This window comes from Podarcis tiliguerta, assembly GCF_965153285.1.
Source record: "Podarcis tiliguerta genome assembly, chromosome: 13".
NCBI classification, from domain to species: Eukaryota; Metazoa; Chordata; class Lepidosauria; order Squamata; family Lacertidae; genus Podarcis; species Podarcis tiliguerta.
The window spans coordinates 12,514,577-12,536,991 of record NC_139546.1 but is presented as its reverse complement, the minus strand read 5'-3'; the positions used below and the strand labels follow the sequence as shown (position 1 = coordinate 12,536,991).

Sequence of the window (22,415 nt, the reverse complement as noted above, 5' to 3'; positions counted from 1 at the left end):
GAACCTTTTAATGAGGGTGAAAGAGGAGAGCGCAAAATATGGTCTGAAGCTCAACATCAAAAAAAACGAAGATCATGGCCACTGGGCCCATCACCTCCTGGCAAATAGAAGGGGAAGAAATGGAGGCAATGAGAGATTTTACTTTCTTAGGCTCCATGATCACTGCAGATGGTGACAGCAACCACGAAATTAAAAGACGCCTGCTTCTTGGGAGAAAAGCAATGACAAACCTAGACAGCATCTTAAAAAGCAGAGACATCACCTTGCCAACAAAGGTCCGTATAGTAAAAGCTATGGTTTTCCCAGTAGTGGTGTATGGAAGTGAGAGCTGGACCATTAAGAAGGCTGGTCGCCGAAGAATAGATGCTTTTGAATTATGGTGTTGGAGGAGACTCTTGAGAGTCCCATGGGCTGCAAGAAGATCAAATCTATCCATTCTGAAGGAAATCAGCCCTGAGTGCTCACTGGAAGGACAGATCCTGAAGCTGAGGCTCCAAGACTTTGGCCACCTCATGAGAAGAGAAGACTCCCTGGAAAAGACCCTGATGTTGGGAAAGATGGAGGGCACAAGGAGAAGGGGACGACAGAGGACAAGATGGTTGGACAGTGTTCTGGAAGCTACCAGCATGAGTTTGACCAAACTGCAGGAGGCTTTGGAAGACAGGAGGGCCTGGCGTGCTCTGGTCCATGGGGTCACGAAGAGTCAGACACGACTAAACAACTAAACAACAACAAACTTCTGTAGTCTTGCAATTATGCAGCCTTTAGAAGACATCTGGAGACATCCCTGTATAGTGAAGTTTTAAAATGTTTAATGTTTTATTATGTTTTTATATACAGTTGTACCTTGGATCTCAAACACCTTGGGTCCCGAACAAATCGGCGCCCGAATAATCAAAAACCCGGAAGCGAATGTTCCGGTTTTTGAATGATTTTCGGAAGCTGAACATCTGGCACAGCCTCAGCGGCTTCCGATTGGCTGCAGGACACTCCTGCAGCCAATCAGAAGCCAGGCCTTGGTTTTTGTATGGTTCTGGGAGTCGAACGGACTCCTGGAACGCATTCTGTTCGAGAACCAAGGTACAACTGTATGTTGGAAGCCGCCCAGAGTGGCTGGGGCAACCCAGCCAGATAGGTGGGGTATAAATAAGAATAAGTATGGAATAGGGCGTCCCTGTTTTCATTGGAGACATGCTGGAGGGCATGGTGTAGCATTTGAACTCAGATCTCCCAGCCCTAACAGCCAACTTTCCACCCACCACATTCAACTTGACCACCACAAACTGGCTTCCTTGTTCCTGCAAGGCAGACCCCACCCCCCACCCCCATTTGGGGTCGTTGACAAGGCAATAGATCCAGAGAAGGATTACAGTCACCGAAAGGCGAGTTATTTTCCCCTGGAGACCAAAGTAGCTCTGATCACTGGTAGATAGCAATTACATGGTACATTGGTGCTCCCGAACTGCCACGGCTGATTTACGGTCATAACGATCTGGCGTCTCTCATCCACGGTGACCGGGGACAGGCAGTTTCACTGATCGGGAAAGAAGGCTGGGCAGCTTTTCCCAAAGCCATCGCAAGTCGCACTTCGGGAGTATGGCTCAGGGAAATGCTACTCCCATAAACACAGCTTCCCACACCCACGACGCTTGAGGATCCCTCCGGCTGGAGAAGCACCTTTTGCCCCCTAACAATCCATAAATGAGAAGGTGAAGCGCTTTCTTTCCAGGCACAATCGTTACAACAGCCCTGAAAGGTAGCCCATGTTTGGAGGCGCGAGAAAAAGAGTAGCTTGGCTGAAGGCCACCCAACTGAGTCCATTGCTAAGGTGAGGACCACATCATACAGCCCACTTTTAGGTTACTGGTGGATATTACACCAAACACCAGCCTTTCCCAGGGCAGATGCTAAACACTTACCATGCAAAATCCCAAGTTTAGTTTCCCCAACCCCTGGTGCCACCGCCCTCCAAAAGGTACCAAAATATACATGACAGTAAAGAACTCCAATAAGGGACGCGGGTGGCGCTGTGGGTTAAACCACAGAGCCTAGGACTTGCCGATCAGAAGGTCGGCGGTTCGAATCCCCGCAACGGGGTGAGCTCCCGTTGCTCTGTCCCTGCTCCTGCCCACCTAGCAGTTCAAAAGCACGTCAAAGTGCAAGTAGATAAATAGGTACTGCTCCGGTGGGAAGGTAAACGGCGTTTCCATGCGCTGCCCTGGTTCGCCAGAAGTGACTTAGTCATGCTGGCCACATGACCCTGAAGCTGTACGCCAGCTCCCTTGGCCAGTAAAGCGAGATGAGCACCGCAACCCCAGAGTCGGCCACGACTAGACCTAATGGTCAGGGGTCCCTTTACCCTTTACCTAGCGAGGCTGAGAGGGGGGTCTTGTCATCAAGGCAGCCCAAGACCTCCATACATACCACCCAGCCTTGCACACAGCAGTTTGACTTCACCCCCATAGGCACACTCCATTGTCTCTCGACTGCAATGGATGCCAGCAACAAATCAAGCGCAGTTCTGATCACCTCCTCATTCATGCAAGGAGGAATTTTAAACTCTTGGGTCCCTGCGAGTCAGTCTGCCCCCTGCTGACTGTTTCAAGTCAAGATGGGCAAGTGCTAGCCCAGAAATGGAAGCAAGAAGAAATTCCGACGAAAGAATGGCAGACGAAATTAATGGACTATGCAGAATTGGACAAAATGACAGGAAGGATTCGAAACCTGCGGGACCAGAGATTTACAGAAGATTGGAAGAAGTATATGAATTATTTGAAGAGCAACTGTAATCAACAAATTACGCTAGTAGGACGACAAGAAGTTTTGTAAGGAGAAATATACGAAGTGTTACAAAGTAAAAAAAGATAGGGAGATTAGTTATGAGTTTGAAATGTAATAGGGAAAATAAGAAATGCTTATTCTTTATTTTTCTTATAATAAGAAAATAAGAAACTAAGAGATTAGATTGCAAAATTTTCAGACAGGACTGATGGAAGTCAAAAATTTTGAATAAGATGTAAAAGTACAGTGGTACCTCGGGTTACATACGCTTCAGGTTACAGACTCCGCTAACCCAGAAATAGTACCTTGGGTTAAGAACTTTGCTTCAGGATGAGAACAGAAATCGTGCTCCGGCAGCGCGGCAGCAGCAGGAGGCCCCTTTGGCTAAAGTGGTGCTTCGGGTTAAGAACAGTTTCAGGTTAAGAACGGACCTCCGGAACGAATTAAGTACAGAGGTACCTCAGGTTAAGTATTTAATTCATTCCAGATGTCTTCTACAAGTTGTATAGTTCTTTATATCCTTGACATCTGATGGGAGGGTGTTCCACAGGGTGGGTGCCACTGCCGAGAAGGCCTTCTGCCTGGTTCCCTGGTGAGACACTGCACAGGTAGGTAGGGTCTCAACCTGCGTACTGGATGGAGCTGGCAGGCAGCTGCCCAGGACCCAAAACTGACCTGTGCCTCCATGGACAGCTGAGTCCAAAATGACTCCCAGGCTGCGCACCTGGTCCTTCAGGGGCACAGTTACCCCATTCAAGACCTGGGTTCCCCACACCTGCCTGCCCTCTGTCCCCCAGAAACAATACTTCTGCCTTGTTGGGATTCAATCTCAATCCATATATAAAACCATATATTCTAAATACACCACAGTCTCTGCTGTCCTTCATTCCAAGGAAATGAAACCCTGAGGAAAGCACAGGCATCCCGATGTCTCTTGCCACTCAGAGGCTGAGGTAGCGCCTAATTAACAATGGAGCAGACCAGAAACCAACAACAAAAATAAGGTAACACGAATCCTACATTATTTTTTTTTAAAAAAAAATAGAATAACAGGCTCCCCAATACCGCAACAATAAAACATCCTCATCTTACAAAGGGAAATAACCTAAAGGGATAAAAGTCCTCAAAATATCCAAAGCGTGTTCAGAGATTTCAGATTCAAGGATTTCACTTGCTCGTTCCTGCACATCAAACTGTTGTTCACGGCGGAGGAGCCCGGGGCTAGTGAGGAAGTTGGCAATCCTTGAACCCAGCCCTTTGCCCAAAATGTTGGCTTCCCCCAGAGAGCTAGAGCGTGCAGAGCCAGCTAGCATCTCCTCATCCCACTGGCCAGTTGCCAGGAGACTGTGAAACCTTGGGGGAAATGAATTCGCGGGTGTTGTCGCCAGCAGCATGAAGGCGCGCATGAAAATTCTCCCTTTGATGCAACTCCTGTGGGACAGTCATCTTGCACTTTTAATAGTTGCACTGAAGGGCGTTGAGCATTTCTGAGCGTGGAGCTGAACATGGCGGGTTCTCTCTCTCCCCCCCCCCCATCCTGAATTATACGAGGCTGCTTTGAAATAACTGCTTTGGAGATATATATATTTGTAGCCAGTTAGGTACGAGCTGATTCCCTTTGCAAGGAAAACACCCTCTGAAATGTGGTGCCCTTGGGATTCTATTTTTAAAAACAGACATGCTGTCTCCTTCAGGGACCAGAACTCTGAGCATGCTCAGAAACCCCCGGCCAGCGGCTCCGATCAACTTTTAAAATAATAATGAAAAAACTGTCAAGTCTCTTGTGGAGAAAGGGAACGGAAGGTGCTGCTGAGGGAGGTTTGTGTGTGATTGTGTGTGTTTGCGTGGCGCTGGGAGTAGCGTGGTATTATTAGAATGTAGGTTTCAGCAAAGATCATTTTTATTTAACCATAGGGCACAGCAGTGCTAACAATAACGAAATGTTGCGAAATGGCAGATCATACTTTAATTTCAGTCCTAAGCCTGGGAGCGGCGTTGCAAACTTCCAGCAAAACCGACTCTTAAAGGTGCAGGAGCCCAGAAAAAAACAACAACCCACCAGGCTCTTATACTCAATGCTAGAGACAGTCCTCCTTGCTGAATTTGCGTCTGCCGTCGTGCAGCTGTAAATGGCACAAGGACTCTTCCTTAGATAAAGAGCGTCTCCAGAGATCCCTTTTATTTTGCAGCCCTGATGATTTGTGCTCATGACAGTGTCAGGCAGATCCTGCTTGCAAGACTTGTTTTTGCAACTGCAAACATTTCGGGGCAGACCTATTGCTTCATGCCCCGTAGCTTTCTGCGGAAATCCTGTAATTTTGCTTATTGGAAATCACAGAATCGTAGAGGGTTTGGTCAGTGCAGCAATTTTTTGTCAAACTCGGGCCTCAAACCCATGAACCTGAGCTTAAGAGTCTTGTGTTGTTCTACGTGTTTTGTTTTATCTGTCTTTTTTGTCACGCTATAGCCAGGGCTGGCCCAGCCATGAGCCAAGGTGAAGTAAACACCTCAGGAGGCAGAATCCACCGGGGCAGCGGATCCTGATGTCAATATTTATACAGGGCCAGCCCAACCAACAGGCAAGGTGAAGTGACTGCCTCAGGCGGCAGAATCCACCGGGGCAGTACAGTATATTCCTATGTCAATCTTTCTTACCCCTCTTGTTCCTGATGTACACTTCCCCTTGCCCTTTCTTCCCTGGAAAGCAGGGCTGGCACTGTTGTTTTTTTATTCAAAATTAAAACAAAACATATTATCCAGAAACATACCATCCTTATTCCCCTCCCCCCCATTTTTCCTCCCTCCCCCCACAGAACCCACCCACCGACTTCCCTCAGTTCCAGTCTTTGATTTCTCTAGAAATGCTGTTTTCTGCATGTTACACAGTTGCACAGATCCTCAAACTATTTAGCAGATTATTATCAATAAAAAGTTTGTGAATGTTTATTCAAAGCCAGCCAAGGAGTCCAGTTCGCTTTGTTGCGTCTTCAAATACTTTGTGAAGGGTTCCCATTCATCTTTAAAGTCACAGTTATCCTTGTCCCGTAGCTTGTATGTCAGTCTTGCCAGTTCTGCATAGTCCATCAATTTTTCTTGAAATGATTCTTTAGTTGGGGTTAGGGTTAAAACAGTGCTAGCTAAAGGGCTAGCACTGTTTTAGGGTCTGCCTCAGGTGCCAAAATGTGTTAGGCCGGCACTGGCTACAACGCAAGAGTGCCCCTCGGGATGACAATAACAGACCCTCCAAGGGTCCCTCTTTTTTAGAGGAGGAAAACAAGGAAAAAAAAAAAAATCTGAATCTCAGAAGCCAGAACAGCAAGATGGATTGCTGCGCAGTGAAAGCAGCAATCCCTCTTGCTGTTCTGGCTTCTGGGGTAGCTGCGCAGCCTGCATTCGCTCCATAAGATGCACACACATTTCCCCTTACATTTTAGGAGGGAAAAAGTGAGTCTTATAGAGCAAAAAATACGGTAACTATACAACCTTTAGAAGACGTCTGAAGGCAGCCCTATATAGGGATGTTTCTTTGAAAAAATGTTTAATTTTTATTATGTTTTAATATATGTTGGGAGTTGCTCAGAGTTGCTGGGGCAACCCAGTCAAATGGGTGGGGTATAAAATTATTATTATTATTATTATTATTATTATTATTATTATTGAATAGGACATACCTATTTCCCTCGGAGGATTGTTGTAGGGTATGCAATAATGCAATACTGGGATTGCAATACTGATGAAGTAGGATCGTTTGAGATCTAGTCTAAATCCACCACAAATGCCCTACTACCTCTTCAATGACATGATGGAGAATATACCTGCTCCCCCCCAAAAAAACACCCCAATAGTCTGGAGGTGCCCAAAGGTGCCAACACTATTGTTCAGTTAAGGTGGCTGACTACTAAAAGAGCTGGGGGATTTCGCCCTTTTAATAGCTGTGTCAAAGAGGGACTTTGTATGATACACCTTCGTATGAATAGCTGAAACGGCCCCTGCTGAAATTCCCTCTTCCTCATAACTATTAAGGGGGCAGGGACCCTGTTCTCTTTGGCAGCTGCCCCCCGCCTATTCTAATCTGCCCCCCTCACTGCTCTCCAGCTAAAGGCCGTGTGGCTTTGTAGCAATTCCACCAAATTGGCCCTCCAGTCTCTACGTTCTCCCACCTCCAGGTAATGAATGATTCCAAGGAACCTTAATTGGCTAAATTTGATAGCGACGGACGTCAGGCTTCAGCTCTAATTGACCACAAAACCATAGGCCCAGAACGGAGCCAGCGCGTTTCTGCTACCCTGTGCCAGGCCCCCTGGGGCAAACCAGAGTCATTTGCCACCCTCCCTTGGGCACACGGAGAACGTGGCTCTGCTGCCCATGGAAAGATTTCCTGTACATCCAGCTCTGTAAGATTTCTGTAAGCATCATCAAGGCCTGGAACACTGACAACAGAGCTTGCACAGAGTGTTTTCCTGTCACCATTGTAGCCTCAGATCAATCTAGCATCTTTATATAGCTTCTGGTGAATGCTGAAGACACAGATCTTTACTCTCGCGTTTGACACTTGGGGTGTATTTTTGGTGGTTGCTAAGTCATTTTTAGGGACGCGAGTGGCGCTGTGGGTTAAACCACAGAGCCTAGGACTTGCCGATCAGAAGGTTGGCGGTTCGAATCCCCACGACGGGGTGAGCTCCCGTTGCTTGGTCCCTGCTCCTGCCCACCTAGCAGTTTGAAAGCACCTCAAACTGCAAGTAGATAAATAGGTACTGCTCCTATTTATTTATTTTAAGGTAAATGGCTTTTCCATGCACTGGTCTGGTTCACCAGAAGCGGCTTAGTCATGCCAGCCACATGACCTGGAAGCTGTATGCCGGCTCCCTTGGCCAGTAAAGCGAGATGAGCACCACAACCCCAGTCATCCACGACTGGACCTAATGGTCAGGGGCACCTTTACCTTTAAGTCATTTTTAGCTGTTTTTAATACTGTGTTTTAATGTTTTAACCTGGCCTGGGGCCTTTGGGTGAAGAACAGGCAAAGAAATGGCTCAGGACCACAATACCTCAAGGTCCACCTCTCTCCATATGTACCTACCTGGACCTTGAGATCATCTCGTGGGGCCCTTCTTCGTGAGCCCCCTCCACAAGAGGTCCAGAGGGTGGCAACACGAGAACGGGGCCTTTTCTGCAGTGGCTCCCCGTTTATGGAATGCTCTCCCCAGGGAAGCGTGCCTGGCACCTTCATTATACACCTTTAGGTAAAAATGTTCCTCTTCAACCAGGCTGACTGACATCTGATACCCTTTTTTAAATGTGCTGTTGGAAGGGGGTTATGGGTTTGTTTTTGTTTCGATTATATATTTTGTGTTTCTTTCTCGTACTTTATTTTTTCCCCCCAAAATTTTTTGATTGGTTTTCACACTTATCACATAAAAAAGATACAAAAGAAAAGAAAAACATTACAATACATAAAAACAAAGAAAAACACATAAAAAAGAATTATTACTTCCAAATCCTAATTTCATTACATTGATAACTGACTTCCTCAAATCCCCTCTAACTGAATTTCATTATATCACCTGTTTACCAGTTCTCCAAATTCGTATTTCTAATAATATTAACTTCTTTCTTTCTCGTATTTTAAAAGTTGTGAACCACCCTGAGATCTACGGATAAATATAATAAATACAGTGGACGCTCGGGTTGTGAACGTGATCCGTGTGGGAGGCACGTTCGCAACCTGCAGCGTTCACAACCCACAGCGCAGGTCACAATTCGGCACTTCTGCGCATGCACAAAGCATAATTTAGTGATCCTGTGCATGCGCGAGTGCCGAAACCCGGAAGTAACCTGTTCCGGTACTTTTGGCTTCAACACAGTACGCAACCCGAAAACGCGCAACCTGAAGTGTCTGTAACCCGAGGTATGACTGTAATCATCATAATAATAGCAACACCAACTGCCATCTCTGGAGTTACCAACTTTTTTTTTAATCAACCCCATCTCTTGTGCAGCAAGCATCGGCAAATGGTCAGTGTTAAGTTGTGGGTGAACATATCAGACGACACAGCGATTCTTCAAACAGCTCTTGTTTATTCACAAGCCAGATCAGAACTGAACTGAAGTGTTCAGTCAGCCTGCTTATATAGAGCTCCAGTACAACGTAACTGTAATTTTTTTCTAAAACTATCCAATCACTGACCGTCACTTTTGATCCCTTATTTGCATCTACAGTATCCCCCTGCTGGCCCAGGGTGAGAACTTCAGTACATAACACCCAGCCTTAACTCTATGCCAGGTATGGAGAAAATTTGGCTATCCATAGTTGGCTGAGCTACAACTCCCATCAACTCTGGCCATTCTTGCTGGGGCTGATGGGAGTTGTAGTTCTGCCACATCTGGAGTCCCAAAGGTCCCCCACACCTGTTTTATGCCATGAAAAATGTCCCTTCTCAATTCAAGCAGATCAAAGTGGTTACTAAAAGCTCAGGAGCTGCCAAGGGACCTTTTTTTAAAAAAAACCCTGATCTGTGGGTAATAGCTATTCCCACACTCATCAAGTTTCCACATTAGATAGTTTGGCTTTCTATCTAGGTAGCCGTCATTTTTTCTTGCTCTCTCGGCTTTCCAGGTTCATCACGCTGACTCCTTCTGATCTGTGCACTCTGCAACACGGTTAAAGCTCCTTTCTATCCTGTTCCAAGTGACACGGCTCACACAACCAAAGGGAACGATGCAAAATGCACGAAAATGATTATTTCATCGGGGCAAAACATGGCAGTATAATTGCTCTCGAATCAGCTTCAGCCCAGATCAGTTTTGTAGTTTCTGTGTGTTTACTGGCTTCGGTGGATGAAATAATTAGACCCAATTGCTGCAATTGAGAAGCAATCTATATGGTCGGTGCGGCAAGGTAGGAATCGCATAGGACAGCTTTCTCCTTTGGATTGCTTCATCCACAGAAAACTACCATGACAGGTCTATCCTAGAGCTGTCCCTGAACACTTAGGGTTGTTGTTTTTCCATATGCAGGAAAGTGCGTTTATGTATGTGTTGTATTCAGACATCTGCAGAATGAACTAGTACAATCCCAAGAGGGCTGTATTTTCTTGGTGTTGAGATCTGTCTGTCTGAAGCATCTGCTCACTTATGCAGAGAAGTTGGTCCAATAATAGTAAGAGATTTTGTTCTGTGGGTCCGAGGCAGCAAACCCCTTTATATGAAACCTACTTTTATGATGAACTGAGGTCTGAAAACATTCTTATTGCCCTCCCGTAGATAGAGACTGCAATGGGCACTATAACGTCTTTACAAAACACACACAACCTATTCACTGCTTCTTTGCCATCAAAATACATTTTGTTTCCAACAGCTTGAGCTTAAAACCAAAGGAATTATTGTATGATGTCTTGGGGGTGGCAGGATGGGACAACAAGAGGCAGGGTTGCCAACTGATGGGGAGGAAATGCCTGGGCGTGATTTTGCAGCATGGAGATCAGTATTATCACCTGCTGATTTCTAGACATATCTGCTGCTGCTGCTGAAGATACACCTACAGAGACAAATTCAGCAGTTGGCAACCCTTAACAGAGGAGGCAAAGTCATCAGAGCTTAAGCCGTATCTAGGCTTTGTAAAATGTGAATGCTTGCTGAAATGTATAGATACTTTTTAGCCAAGGAAGCTTTTTAAATGGTTCAGGAAATGACCAGGAAATCCTAGGTTCAGTGCTATGATTGCCAACTGACCAAAAAATAAATTGGTTTAGGGTGTTCTTATGCCTTTAACAGGACGCCAATCAGAAGGTCGGTGGTTTGAATTCAAGTGACAGGGTGAGCTCCCGTTGCTCGGTCCCTGCTCCTGCCAACCTAGCAGTTCAAAAGCATGTCAAAGTGCAAGTAGATAAATAGGTACCGCTCCGGCAGGAAGGTAAATAGTGTTTCCGTGCGCTGCTCTGGTTCACCAGAAGCAGCTTAGTCATGCTGGCCACATGACCCGGAAGCTGTACGCCGGCTCCCTCGGCAATAAAGCGAGATGAGCGCTGCAACCCCAGTGTCGGCCATGACTGGACCTAATGGTCAGGGGTCCCTTTACCTTTACCTTTATGCCTTTAACAGGAGTTTGGGTGGCAGCCAAAAGCTGGGTTTTTTATGTATATATAAAGCATGACACCTGCTGATGTCCAAGCGGTGAGTTCTTGTTAGAGGCAGAGCCATAAACTAAACCAGTCATCATACTATCTTTGAGCCCCACCTCCCCAGATGAAAAACCCATGGCCTACCTTACTAGGTTGTTGTAAGCATTCCTGTGATGTCAGTAGTTTTAAGCACACTGAGCAACAACAGGAGGAAATGCTACGCAGATGACTATTTATTTTGCACCCACAAGAACTCGCCTTCCTGCCATTCCTAGCTACGCATCTTGTTCATGAGGCTGCTGCCGAGAAGGGTTGACAGCTTTTGAACCAGGTCCTGCACTTATGCTTTTCGAAAGCAGCTCGATCTGTTTGTATTAGCAGGTGACTATGCTACTATGCTAATTCTTGATGCCGAAGAATTGATGCTTTTGAATTCTGGTGCTGGAGGAGACTCTTGAGAGTCCCACGGACTGCAAGAAGATCAGACCTATCCATTCTGAAGGAAATCAGCCCTGAGTGCTCACTGGAAGGACAGATCCTGAAGCTGAGACTCCCAAGACTTTGGCCACCTCATGAGAAGAGAAGACTCCCTGGAAAAGACCCTGATGTTGGGAAAGATGGAGGGCACAAGGAGAAGGGGACGACAGAGGACGAGATGGTGAGACAGTGTTCTCAAAGCTACCAGCATGAGTTTGACTAAACTGCAGGAGGCAGTGGAAGACAGGAGTGCCTGGTGTGCTCTGGTCCATGGGGTCACGAAGAGTCGGACACGACTAAACAACGAAACAACAAGATGCTGATCTCTGTACCAGCAAAAAGCCTCGGTTTCCGAGTTCTGCACATCAAGCAGCTTTTGAGGGTGCAAGAGTAGGCTAACCGGGTCACTTTTTCCAGTTAGTTGGCAACCCTGTTGCCAAGACGATAAGGAGATGAAGGCATGTCTCCTGCCCTTGTCTCCTGGAACAGTCTCTGTTTGCATCCCAAGCACCAGGGATCTGCTTGGGAAAATATATTGCCATCTGAGCAGTTAGTCCCCCTGACCCAAGAAACCCCAGGCAGAGACCTGGGAGGTGGAAGGGAAGGTTTCTATAGCAAATGGTTCTTCTGCCCTATAGGCAGCGACTGACGGGTTTTCCTTTTGTCTTCTGGGGTGCACAACTGAGCCTTCCCAATGCAAATAGACGAGGGGGAAATTGAGAAGAGAGGGAGGAGAAAAATACATTTGCTGATTGGGAAGTTATTAAATATTTAAAGTCACAGAGCCCGCCGGCCTTTTAGACTTTCCATATCTACAAAATGACTCACATATATATATAGACAGAGAGAGAAAGAGATCCTTAACTACCCTCCCCATCTCTCTCTGGTGCTTGACACTGAGGAAAAAATCAGGTGTGACATTCAAGGTGTGACAGAGCATCCCCATTAAAAGTTGAGAATCTGTGCTTTAAAATCACATGCTGTTTTCTTTCCTTGACTATTTCTCTCTCTCTCTTTTTCCTCCAAGAGAAGGGGGTGGGTTTCGGTGACACTGTGCATTGTGGAGAAAAAGGTAATAAGAGCAGACTATTCTCAAAGAGCATCTTTTGCAACACAGCATCAACAGGTTTTGCAGCATCTCCCAAGGTGAGGCTGATGATAAAACAGGTAGGAGAGTATGGAGAAAGACTCTGCCCCTTCTGTCCCCCCCCCAAAAAGGAAAACTCCCCTTTCCTCATCTTTTTGTTCTTATTTCCCTGTTATATATCTGATTATGACCTTCACTCCTCCAGTTCTGCCACCCTCAACCATCCAAGGTCTCTTCCCTCCCTAATTGACAGCATTATTATTATTATTATTATTATTATTATTATTATTCGTATTCTGCCCTATACCCGCAAGTCTCGGGGCGGTTCACAAGTGAAAATCACAATATAAAAACGTAAAATACATAATAAAAACAAAAACAGCCCCATAATCCCCCTCTCTTTTCTGTTTTATATCCGGTACGTCTAGACATACCTATGATTACTTTAAAAGGGCATTCAACACATTCATGGAGGAGAAAGCTATCAATGGCTGCTAACTATGGTGACAGTATACAGTGGTACCCCAGGTTAAGTACTTAATTCGTTCCTGAGGTCTGTTCTTAACCTGAAACTGTTCTTAACTTGAAGCACCACTTTAGCTAATGGGGCCTCCTGCTGCTGCCGCGGCGCCGGAGCACGATTTCTGTTCTCATCCTGAAGCAAAGTTCTTAAGCCGAGGTACTATTTCTGGGTTAGTGGAGTCTGTAACCTGAAGCGTATGTAACCTGAAGCGTATGTAACCTGAGGTACCACTGTACTATTATATAACATATGGGGGACAAACAGCAGGGGCAGACTTTGGTCATCTGGCACTCTGACAAAGGACAAAATTTAGGCAAATTTAGACTTTACAGAGAGCCGCCCGCCTGTATCTTAGCTATTATGTATTATTTCCCTTCAAAGTATGGTAGGCCAGTATGTGGGAAGGGACTTTATGCTACAATTCCCAGAGCTTCCTTGGAGAAAGGACGGACTGTCGGGCCGGCCCTCCCATGAGGCGGACTGAATCGGTCGCCTTGGGTGGCGGAATCCCATGAGACATCAACCCCTCAACAGGGTTGCGCAACTGTGGCTTTTGGCGAGATCTCGTGAGATCTCTCCTGAAGCCACTGCCGCCTGACCCTGGTATTCTAAAGCCTGGGTAGGCAAACTAAGGCCTGGGGGCCGGATCCGGCCCAATCGCCTTATAAATCCGGCCCACGGACGGTCCGGGAATCAGCATGTTTTTACATGAGTAGAACGTGTCCTTTTATTTAAAGTGCATCTCTGGGTTATTTGTGGGGCACAGGAATTCGTTCACTCCCCCCCCCAAAAAAATATAGTCTGGCCCCCCACAAGGTCTGAGGGACAGTGGACTGGCCCCCTGCTGAAAAAGTTTGCTGACCCCTGGGAGTATTCATTCTCACAGTGAGTAGTTCTCAGAGTGGCCTAACAGATGCCCATGGGAAATGAGACGCCAGTACGCAAGAGAGCTTTGCTCACCTGTGATTCCCAGAATCCTCTGCTACACAGGAGCCTGCAGCCGACCCTCACCATCCCTGACCACTGAATCCTTTGCTGGCTGAAGTTCATGGGAGATGTCTGACAACATCTAGGGGGCCACAGGTGCCCCCCCCCCCAGATCTGGCACCACGGCTCCATGGCTGACACACAGGGTTTGCTTGGAGGCTGAGGCAACGTCTAAAGGATTCCATAAACTTGAAAACTTTATCTTACCTCCTGACTTTTCCCTTAAGGTAAAGGGAAAGGGACCCCTGACCATTAGGTCCAGTCATGGCCGACTCTGGGGTAGCGGCGCTCATCTCGCTTTACTGGCCGAGGGAGCCGGCGTACAGCTTCCGGGTCCTGTGGCCAGCATGACTAAGACGCTTCTGGCGAACCAGAGCAGCACACGGAAACGCCGTTTACCTTCCTGCTGGAGTGGTACCTATTTATCTACTTGCACTGGCGTGCTTTCAAACTGCTAGGTTGACAGAAGCAGGGACCGAGCAACGGGAGCTCACCCCGTCACGGGGATTCAAACCGCCGGCCTTCTGATCAGCAAGTCCTAGGCTCTGTGGTTTAACCCCTGCTTGAAATGCTACCTTTTCTGTGTACGCAAGGGAAATGAATAGGGAAATGAGCGAGCGCCATGCACAAAGAAGCCTTCTCACATCTTTTGTTGCTTACGTTCCTGGAGCATGCGATTCAATTGCCTCACTGTAGATGCTGGGATATGAGGTCTAAACCTCTGTTCATGGGGGCCAAACCCAGCGAGAAGGCAACGAACCCTCATAAATCCTGGAAATTTCCTTGGGCCTTAAATTTGGGCACAAAAACCTGTTTTGAATGCTAGGGCTCAGAAGATGCAACGCCATAGCGAGGAGAGTGCTCTGAGCATGTGAAGAGTGCATATTTTCCCTAACACTCCTAGGACTGGAGATCATTTTCCTCAGAGGCTTGAACCTCTGGCTCCTCTTACTGCTGAAGCCTTGGAAGCCGTCTTTTGTGACTAAAGCAAAGGATATCAAGCACACCTCTAGCCAAAAAAACATTTATGGATAGCACATCATGCACATGTATGGCTGTGCGCACCCCATACATGTAAAGCACATGATGCCCCACAAAGAATCTTGGGAACTACAATTCCCACCACCCCAGTGCTTTGCTTATTTTTGTTAGTTGTTATTTTGTTAATACTGTTTTATAGATTATAAATGTCGTTATTGAGAATTATACAACACAGCTTTTCTGTAATTGTGATGTTTAGCTTACATTTCAGCTGCTGTTTCTTTAACAGGGTTTTATGGATTGCAATTGTTTCGTTGGTGATTTGTTAGTTATTTTATATCAGCTACGCTGTGTTGGTGATGTTCTGTTATATGCTTTGCTACGTTTATGTCACTTATCGCTTGTAAGCTGCTTTGAGATTCCTCTGAGTGAAAAGCAGAACAGAAATACAAGGAATCAAATCTGAATCTCAGGTCATGGGTTCGACTCCCATGTTGGGCAAAAGATTCCTGCATTGCAGGGGGCGGGATTAGATGACCCCCGGGGTCCCTTCCAATGCTACAATTCTACGAAATCCACTCGAATCACAAACTACAGTTCCCGAGATTCTTCAGAGAAAGCCACATGCGTTAAATAAGGCGCATACACAGCCTTCATATTTAAGGCACCTGTAGTGTGTATTCCTTGAGCTGGGAGATGCCTCCCACATGGACATCTTCAACCCGTCTGCCAGTTATTTCCAACCCAACAGGCACCCCCAAGACTCTTTGCTGCTTTGTGCTGCGACAAACCAACGCAGCTGCCCTTCTGGAAACAAATCAGCAATGGATAGTTAAAAGGCCCCTTGAAACGAGACAGAACATCTCAGAGAACGGAAAAACTCTTAAAAGTCCGCATGGCTGCCTTTTAACAAGACCCCGCTGGGCAGGGAGCAGCCAAGATGGAGACTTCTCTTCTCCCTGCCTTGTCATAAGAAGGATACACAGTGGTACCTCAGGTTAAGAACTTAATTTGTTCTGGAGGTCCATTCTTAACCTGAAACTGTTCTTAACCTGAGGTACCATTTTAGCTAATGGGGCCTCCCGCTGCTGCCGCCACGAGATTTCTGTTCTCATCCTGAGGTAAATTTCTTAACCCGAGGTACTATTTCTGGGTTAGCGGAGTCTGTAACCTGAAGCGTTTGTAACCTGAAGCGTCAGTAACCCGAGGTACCACTGTATTGAATAGCACTGTATGAAGAACCATGACGTCCGGGGGTTGGGCATAATAATAATAATAATAATAATAATAATAATAATAATAATAATTTATACCCCACCCATTTGGCTGGGCTACCCCAGCCACTCTGGGCGGCTTCCAACAAAATATGAAAATACCGTAATATATCAAACATTACTCTAGGGGTCCCTTTACAAATCTATTCTATTCAGTGGCCTGAAAGGGAGCCAGCCACACCCGTCTGGTACTGCCATCGGGTTGCCAGTGGCGACAAGCCACCCACAAGTTTTAGGGCGGCCTGGGACAGCTCCTTCAATAGATCGAACATGAGGCTTTGTCATCTCAGGGCTGTGGGTTCAAAAGATCATTGAACTGCAGCGGGTTGAACTGGATGACCCTCAAAGTGGTTCCTTCCAACGATGTGATTCCGTGAAGTTTTATGGCCACCCGTACTCACGAAATTCATATCCAAGGTTGAGAAGGGTAGAGCTTCTAAATCTCAGCCTTGACACCTTTTGCTTCGGACCTGCAGAAACTTTTCACAGGATCTGGACCTGTCTAGGCATGGGAGCAGCAGGATGGCAGCATAAGAAGGCCTTGGAGCCAAATGTCCTGTTTCAATGCAGACGCCCGAGTCCACCAGCAGGGCCAGAGGGGCAAGAGTCCTCTCCTGCGCTTTCCCCCCCAGCAACTGGTATTTACAGGTATTTAGGTTCCAGGTTCAATTCCTGACATCTCCCAATGATATTTGGAAAGACACTGCCAATCAGTGCGGCCCGTACTGAGCTTGGTGGACCAATGATTTGACTCTGTGTAAGGCACCCTTTTAATGAGGGTGAAAGAGGAGAGTGCAAAATATGGTTTGAAGCTCAACATCAAAAAAACGAAGATCATGGCCACTGGGCCCATCACCTCCTGGCAAATAGAAGGGGAAGAAATGGAGGCAGTGAGAGATTTTACTTTCTTGGGCTCCATGATCACTGCAGATGGTGACAGCAGCCACGAAATTAAAAGATGCCTGCTTCTTGGGAGAAAAGCAATGACAAACCTAGACAGCATCTTAAAAAGCAGAGACATCACCTTGCCAACAAAGGTCCGTATAGTTAAAGCTGTGGTTTCCCCAGTAGTGATGTATGGAAGTGAGAGCTGGACCATAAAGAAGGCTGATCGCCGAAGAATGGATGCTTTTGATTTATGGTGCTGGAGGAGACTCTGGAGAGTCCCATGGACTGCAAGAAGATCAAACCTATCCATTCTGAAGGAAATCAGCCCTGAGTGCTCACTGGAAGGACAGATCCTGAAGCTGAGGCTCCAATACTTTGGCCACCTCATGAGAAGAGAAGACTCCCTGGAAAAGACCCTGATGTTGGGAAAGATGGAGGGCACAAGGAGAAGGGGACGACAGAGGACGAGATGGTTGGACAGTGTTCTTGAAGCTACCAGCATGAGTTTGACCAAACTGCGGGAGGCAGTGGAAGACAGGAGTGCCTGGCGTGCTCTGGTCCATGGGGTCACAAAGAGTCGGACACGACTAAACGACTAAACAACAAGAAAGGCAGCCCTCTCTATGTTCCTACGACAACAGCCTCTTCCATTTGTGTGACACTGTGTGTGTGTTTGGGTTGTGATTACTCAGCAGCATGAGAACTGTACTTGACACATGCTCAGAGGCACTGTATCGTTCGCTTAGTCCAGGGCTGAGCATTGACGTTATTGAAGCTTTGAGATCTGAGACTGGGCAAGGTGTCTTTCTTTCCTAGTCCGTGCCTTAATATAAAACATCGCTGTGTGTGTATAGTTAAGTTTGGTTCTACATTACATACTTCTCTTGTGGGAGAGGTAGGAACTTGCAAACCATTTTGGGCAATTTGGCACATTTGTCTAAGTGGAATACCAGCATCATTTTGGGAGGCCAAAGCAGCAAGTATTATGCACTGACTGAATATTATATCCCCCCCTTCCTGAATATCGCACCTCGTGTGTTTTAACTCTGATTTTATTTTATTTTTTATTTTCTGGAAACTATCAAATTTTCAAGCTGTATATATAAGACTATCGCTAACATTTGGCCTGAAGAAACTGCTCCTGATCTGTCCCCCCCTGTGGAAACTTGAAAAGATGAATAAATAGCAGCAAAGATATTTGTCCAAAAATTTGGATAAATATGGATATATTTGTGTGTGCCGCACATAGCTGCCTTAAAAGCAGCTGCTACTCATCCCTATTGTATTCTTATTTATCTAAATAAATAAATATGGAGAAATAAGAATAAAATAGGGATAAGTAGCAGCTGCTTTTAAGGCAGCTATGCGCGGCACACACAAATATATACTCAAGATCGTATTGCAGATTAGTTACCCTTCGTAGCTCACAATCAAGATGGCAAAAGGGGAATTTTCTCCACCTTTTCAATGCATACCTATGGGCGAAGTGGTGTCTCAAACTCCAGCTCCAACTAGCAATTGTGAGCACACAACTAAGGTCTGTGGCCCTTTCTTCTGGATTAATTTGGGAGGTTTTAAATTTTATTTTCAGAGTACAAAGGTGGGCTTTTGTGTATGTGGTGGCATCCCTGTTTTTTGGGGTTTTTTTTTAAAGCACTGCTGAGTGATTACTGAGGGGAGGAGGCATATGAACAAAAAGAGACAGAGATGGATCTGTAACTGGATGCAACATGAAAAGCAGTTTCTGCGGAGGCCGGGCTTAATTATGAAATTCAATTAGAAAGCTTCAAGAATCCTTCCCTGCTCTCCCTCTGGCAGGATTAACTAGTGCTATCACAAAAGGGATGGTTTGATTAAGAAGGAGCTGATGAGAGAGGCGGGGGTGGGGTGGAGCCAGCCCAATCTGCATTTTACTTTCCATCATCTTAAGTCAAAGTTAAGTGTATGCATATATTAAAAAAATAAAAATAAAAAAATCTGTACAACCCAGACTCCCTTCAAAATATCCTAGGAAGTAGGGGAAGACTTCCAAATATCCCCAAAGGATTCTCTCTCTCTAAAAAAATAAATTAATCACAAGGGACACATATCAACTGATTCCTGAGCTTTATGTCCCAAGCTACATTCATCTTCCTCTTTTAAAATTAAAAGAGACATACGTATCAAATATTAAGAACGAAATGCAGTGGGTTCCCAGGGTCAGTAAGGGAGGAAATTCTTTCTAAGGGATTTCTTCTTTGCTCAGTGAAATTGACTGAAGCTGCAAGGGGGGGGGGTAGTGTCTCTTTGATCTCTGTGGGATTTCTGCCTGAGTAGGAATGCACAGGATCCCGCTATGATCCAGTGCACACTTGCCTGGGAGTTAAGATCCCGGTGAGCCTTACTTCTGAGTAAGCATCAGTTCTGCCTCCCAGGAAGCTTGAGGAAGAGCCGGGGTCCTATAGGAGAGTTGAAGGGTTCTTGACAACGACCTCTTTCCTTTCCTTTTCCATCCCTCTTATTTGCAGATTATTGGGGGAGTGTGCGTAAGAGGAATCTTCCTTAGAGGAAGAATTTCCAGAGGGCAGGAGCCCTTAGTCGGTCCGCAGCACAGCCAAGAAAGAGTCTTGTGGCAGCTGAAGGACTTAACAAATTATACAGTGGCATAAGATTTCCCGATCTAGAGTTTGCAGACTTTTCAGATGAGTTTTTTTTGGGGGGGGAGGGGGGACGACATAAGGAAGGAAACCGAGCCACAAACTGCTGCTTAAATATTGAAGGATGAAAATTATCTATATCTGTGCATTAGAGGTTGGGGTGGGGTGGGGGGAGTGGCAAGATGCTCTGGGGTACCATTCTCCCCTGAGAAGAGGAGCTGGGAAGCGTTTGGAGAGGGTGGGTAAGGATGTGTATCACGGACCACCCCTCCTTAACTTAATCGGAGTGCGGTGGCATTTTTGAAAAAGCACCCCCTCCCCACCATGAAAGTGCAGTTATCTCAGAAGGTCTGTAAGCCTATAGGAAACATCCCCTCCACAGCTGGGATTGCTAGTGAACAAATAACACAATCCTATGCATCTACTCAAGAGTACGTCACATGAGACTCTTAATCTTAGGGTTGTGGGTTCGAGTCCTGCATTGCAGGGGGTTGACCCTCAGGGTCCCTGCCACCACACTGCAGGTCTATGGTTCTATAACTTCCATATGTGTGTGTGTGTGTGTGTGTGTGTGTGTGTGTAGATAGCTAGATATTAGACTTCTACAAAACATTGAAACGGATATGGACAACACACTATTCCAAACGCTTGGGAATAGTGGACTGCTCCTTTCCTCATCACATATGCACACCTGGATAAGTTAAGGGTACCTTGCAGGCTTCCAAGCATACAAAGGGTTATCTTAGCAAGTAAAGGGCAAACGAAAAGAACCATTTAAAAAATAAAATAAGTGTAACTGAATTAACTTTTTGGTCTCGATCCACTCGGCTCTTTATTGAAACACTTCCATGTCCCTGATTATTTATATTATCTGATCAGCTGAATACCTGAAGAATGACGGGATCGAGTTACAAGAAAGGAGATTCAGACTTAGCGCCGGGAAGAACTTTCTGACACCGTTCAACAGTGCGCCAGACTCCCAACAAGAGGTGAACCCCCCTTTACCTGGAGGTTTCATAGATGATATAGTTGGCATCCCTGCATTGTAGGGGGTTGGGCTGGATGACCCAACTCTACAATCCTAGCATTAAGTTTTGGGAAGGGGATCGAAAGATTCTGAGCCATCTTCCGACGCAGAACTGAGCCACGGTTGGTGCTGATATTTTGGGGGCTTTTGAGTAGACCGTCCAATTTCATTTCCACAAGTATAATCTGCGGAGGGGCGTCTTCTTGCCCTAAAACACTGCGTAATGTGGGAGCGCATGATTCTTCCCTCCACCCCCACCAGGACCCCGAAGAGAGACCCCCAGCCCTCTTCCCTACCTGTCCGTTCTTGCACAGGTCCGCCCACATGCTGGTGCCGTCGCCTCCGCGCATCAGGACGTGGTAGGTGAAGAAATAGGTGCCGGGGATGTTGCACGTGAACTTGCCCGTCGTGGCCTCGTAGTTGTTGCCCAGGTTGGTCACCACGTCGTCGAATTTAAGGATCTCGTAGCCCTCGTGCGGGTTCTTGAGGCCTGCGTAAAAAGCCACGCGGGGCACCGTGGTGTAGGTGGCCGTGCTGATGGCCCCGTTGCCCAGGCCCGGCCCGGGCAAGCCAGGGGGCCCCGGTTTCCCGGGGTCCCCTTTCTCCCCCGGGGGCCCCATGGCCCCCGGTGGGCCCGGTTCACCCGGAGGCCCCGGCGGCCCGGGTTTTCCCGGCCTCCCGGGCTTGCCTTGCGGCCCTTGCACCAGCGTGGAGGGCGCGGGGAGCCCGGCGTGGCCGCTGCTGGCGAGGGTCTCTCCCGCCTCGGTCCGGATGGCGCTGGCGCTGGTGGTCTTGGCCAGGTAGGGGTCGCAGACCATGCGGCACGTGCCCAGCATCTCGTAGTGCCCGTCGATGCCCACCGAATTGACCAGCACCGGGATGAGGACCACCAAGATCAGGATCATCACCACCCCGATGGCCGCGGCCACCAAAGTTTTGCGCCCGAGGCTCAGCCGCTGCAGGGGCTGGACGCGCTGCCTCCCCGGGGTAGAAATGGTGACGGGTGGGCCGGGCGACCTGGCGAGGAGAAATAAAGGGTGATAATTTGGGGGAACCGAAACAAAACAACCACAGACGAGGTGGAGGGAGGGGCGAGGAAGCAGCAGCAGAAGAAGAAGAGGCAAGAAGAAGAAACTTGAAAAGAAACCGAGGATCCCCCTTTAGGTGGAGAGGAGAAAAGAGGAGCGCGCGAGCGCGCGTAAAAAACCGAGGCAGTCCTTGTTCCCGGTCTTCTTAAATATCACCCCTAAGACGGGATGCTCTGGGGTGGCCTTTTTATGCTCCACATGGGAAAGGGTTTTTCTTCTTTTCGGGGGAAGAGGAGAAAGAGAGAGAGAAAGAAAGAAAAACCCCGAGAGGGAAGAAAACAGCAGAACAGAAAGGAGAGGAAAAAAAGAGAGAGATGTCTTTTTTTTCCAGCTCCTCTCTCTCTCTGCTCAGTACATCTTAGTAAGATGCTATCATTGATTTGTCTCTCTCTCTTCTCTCCCCGCTTCCCTCCCCTCCCCACTCCATCCTCCTCCACCCCCTTGGAGGGGGGAGGAGAGAAAGGGAACGCGAGATGATAGGGCTGAAAGGGAGACGCAAGAGGCATTTGGGGGAAGAGTTTGCGCCCCACCCCACATCCTCCCCAC

The 22,415-nt window shown here is 47.1% G+C and overlaps 1 protein-coding gene across 1 annotated transcript in view; it reads right to left on the bottom strand.

The window, feature by feature from the left end:
* Window positions 1–21,783, bottom strand: part of C1QL1 (complement C1q like 1) — a 40,815-nt gene extending 19,032 nt beyond the window's left edge. Inside the window, exon 1 of the mRNA XM_083408002.1 lies at window positions 21,078–21,783. Coding sequence (XP_083264128.1) covers window positions 21,078–21,686 — 609 coding nt within the window. The 5' untranslated portion in view covers window positions 21,687–21,783. The remainder of the gene's footprint in view (window positions 1–21,077) is intronic.
* Between the last annotated feature and the right edge of the window lie 632 nt (window positions 21,784–22,415).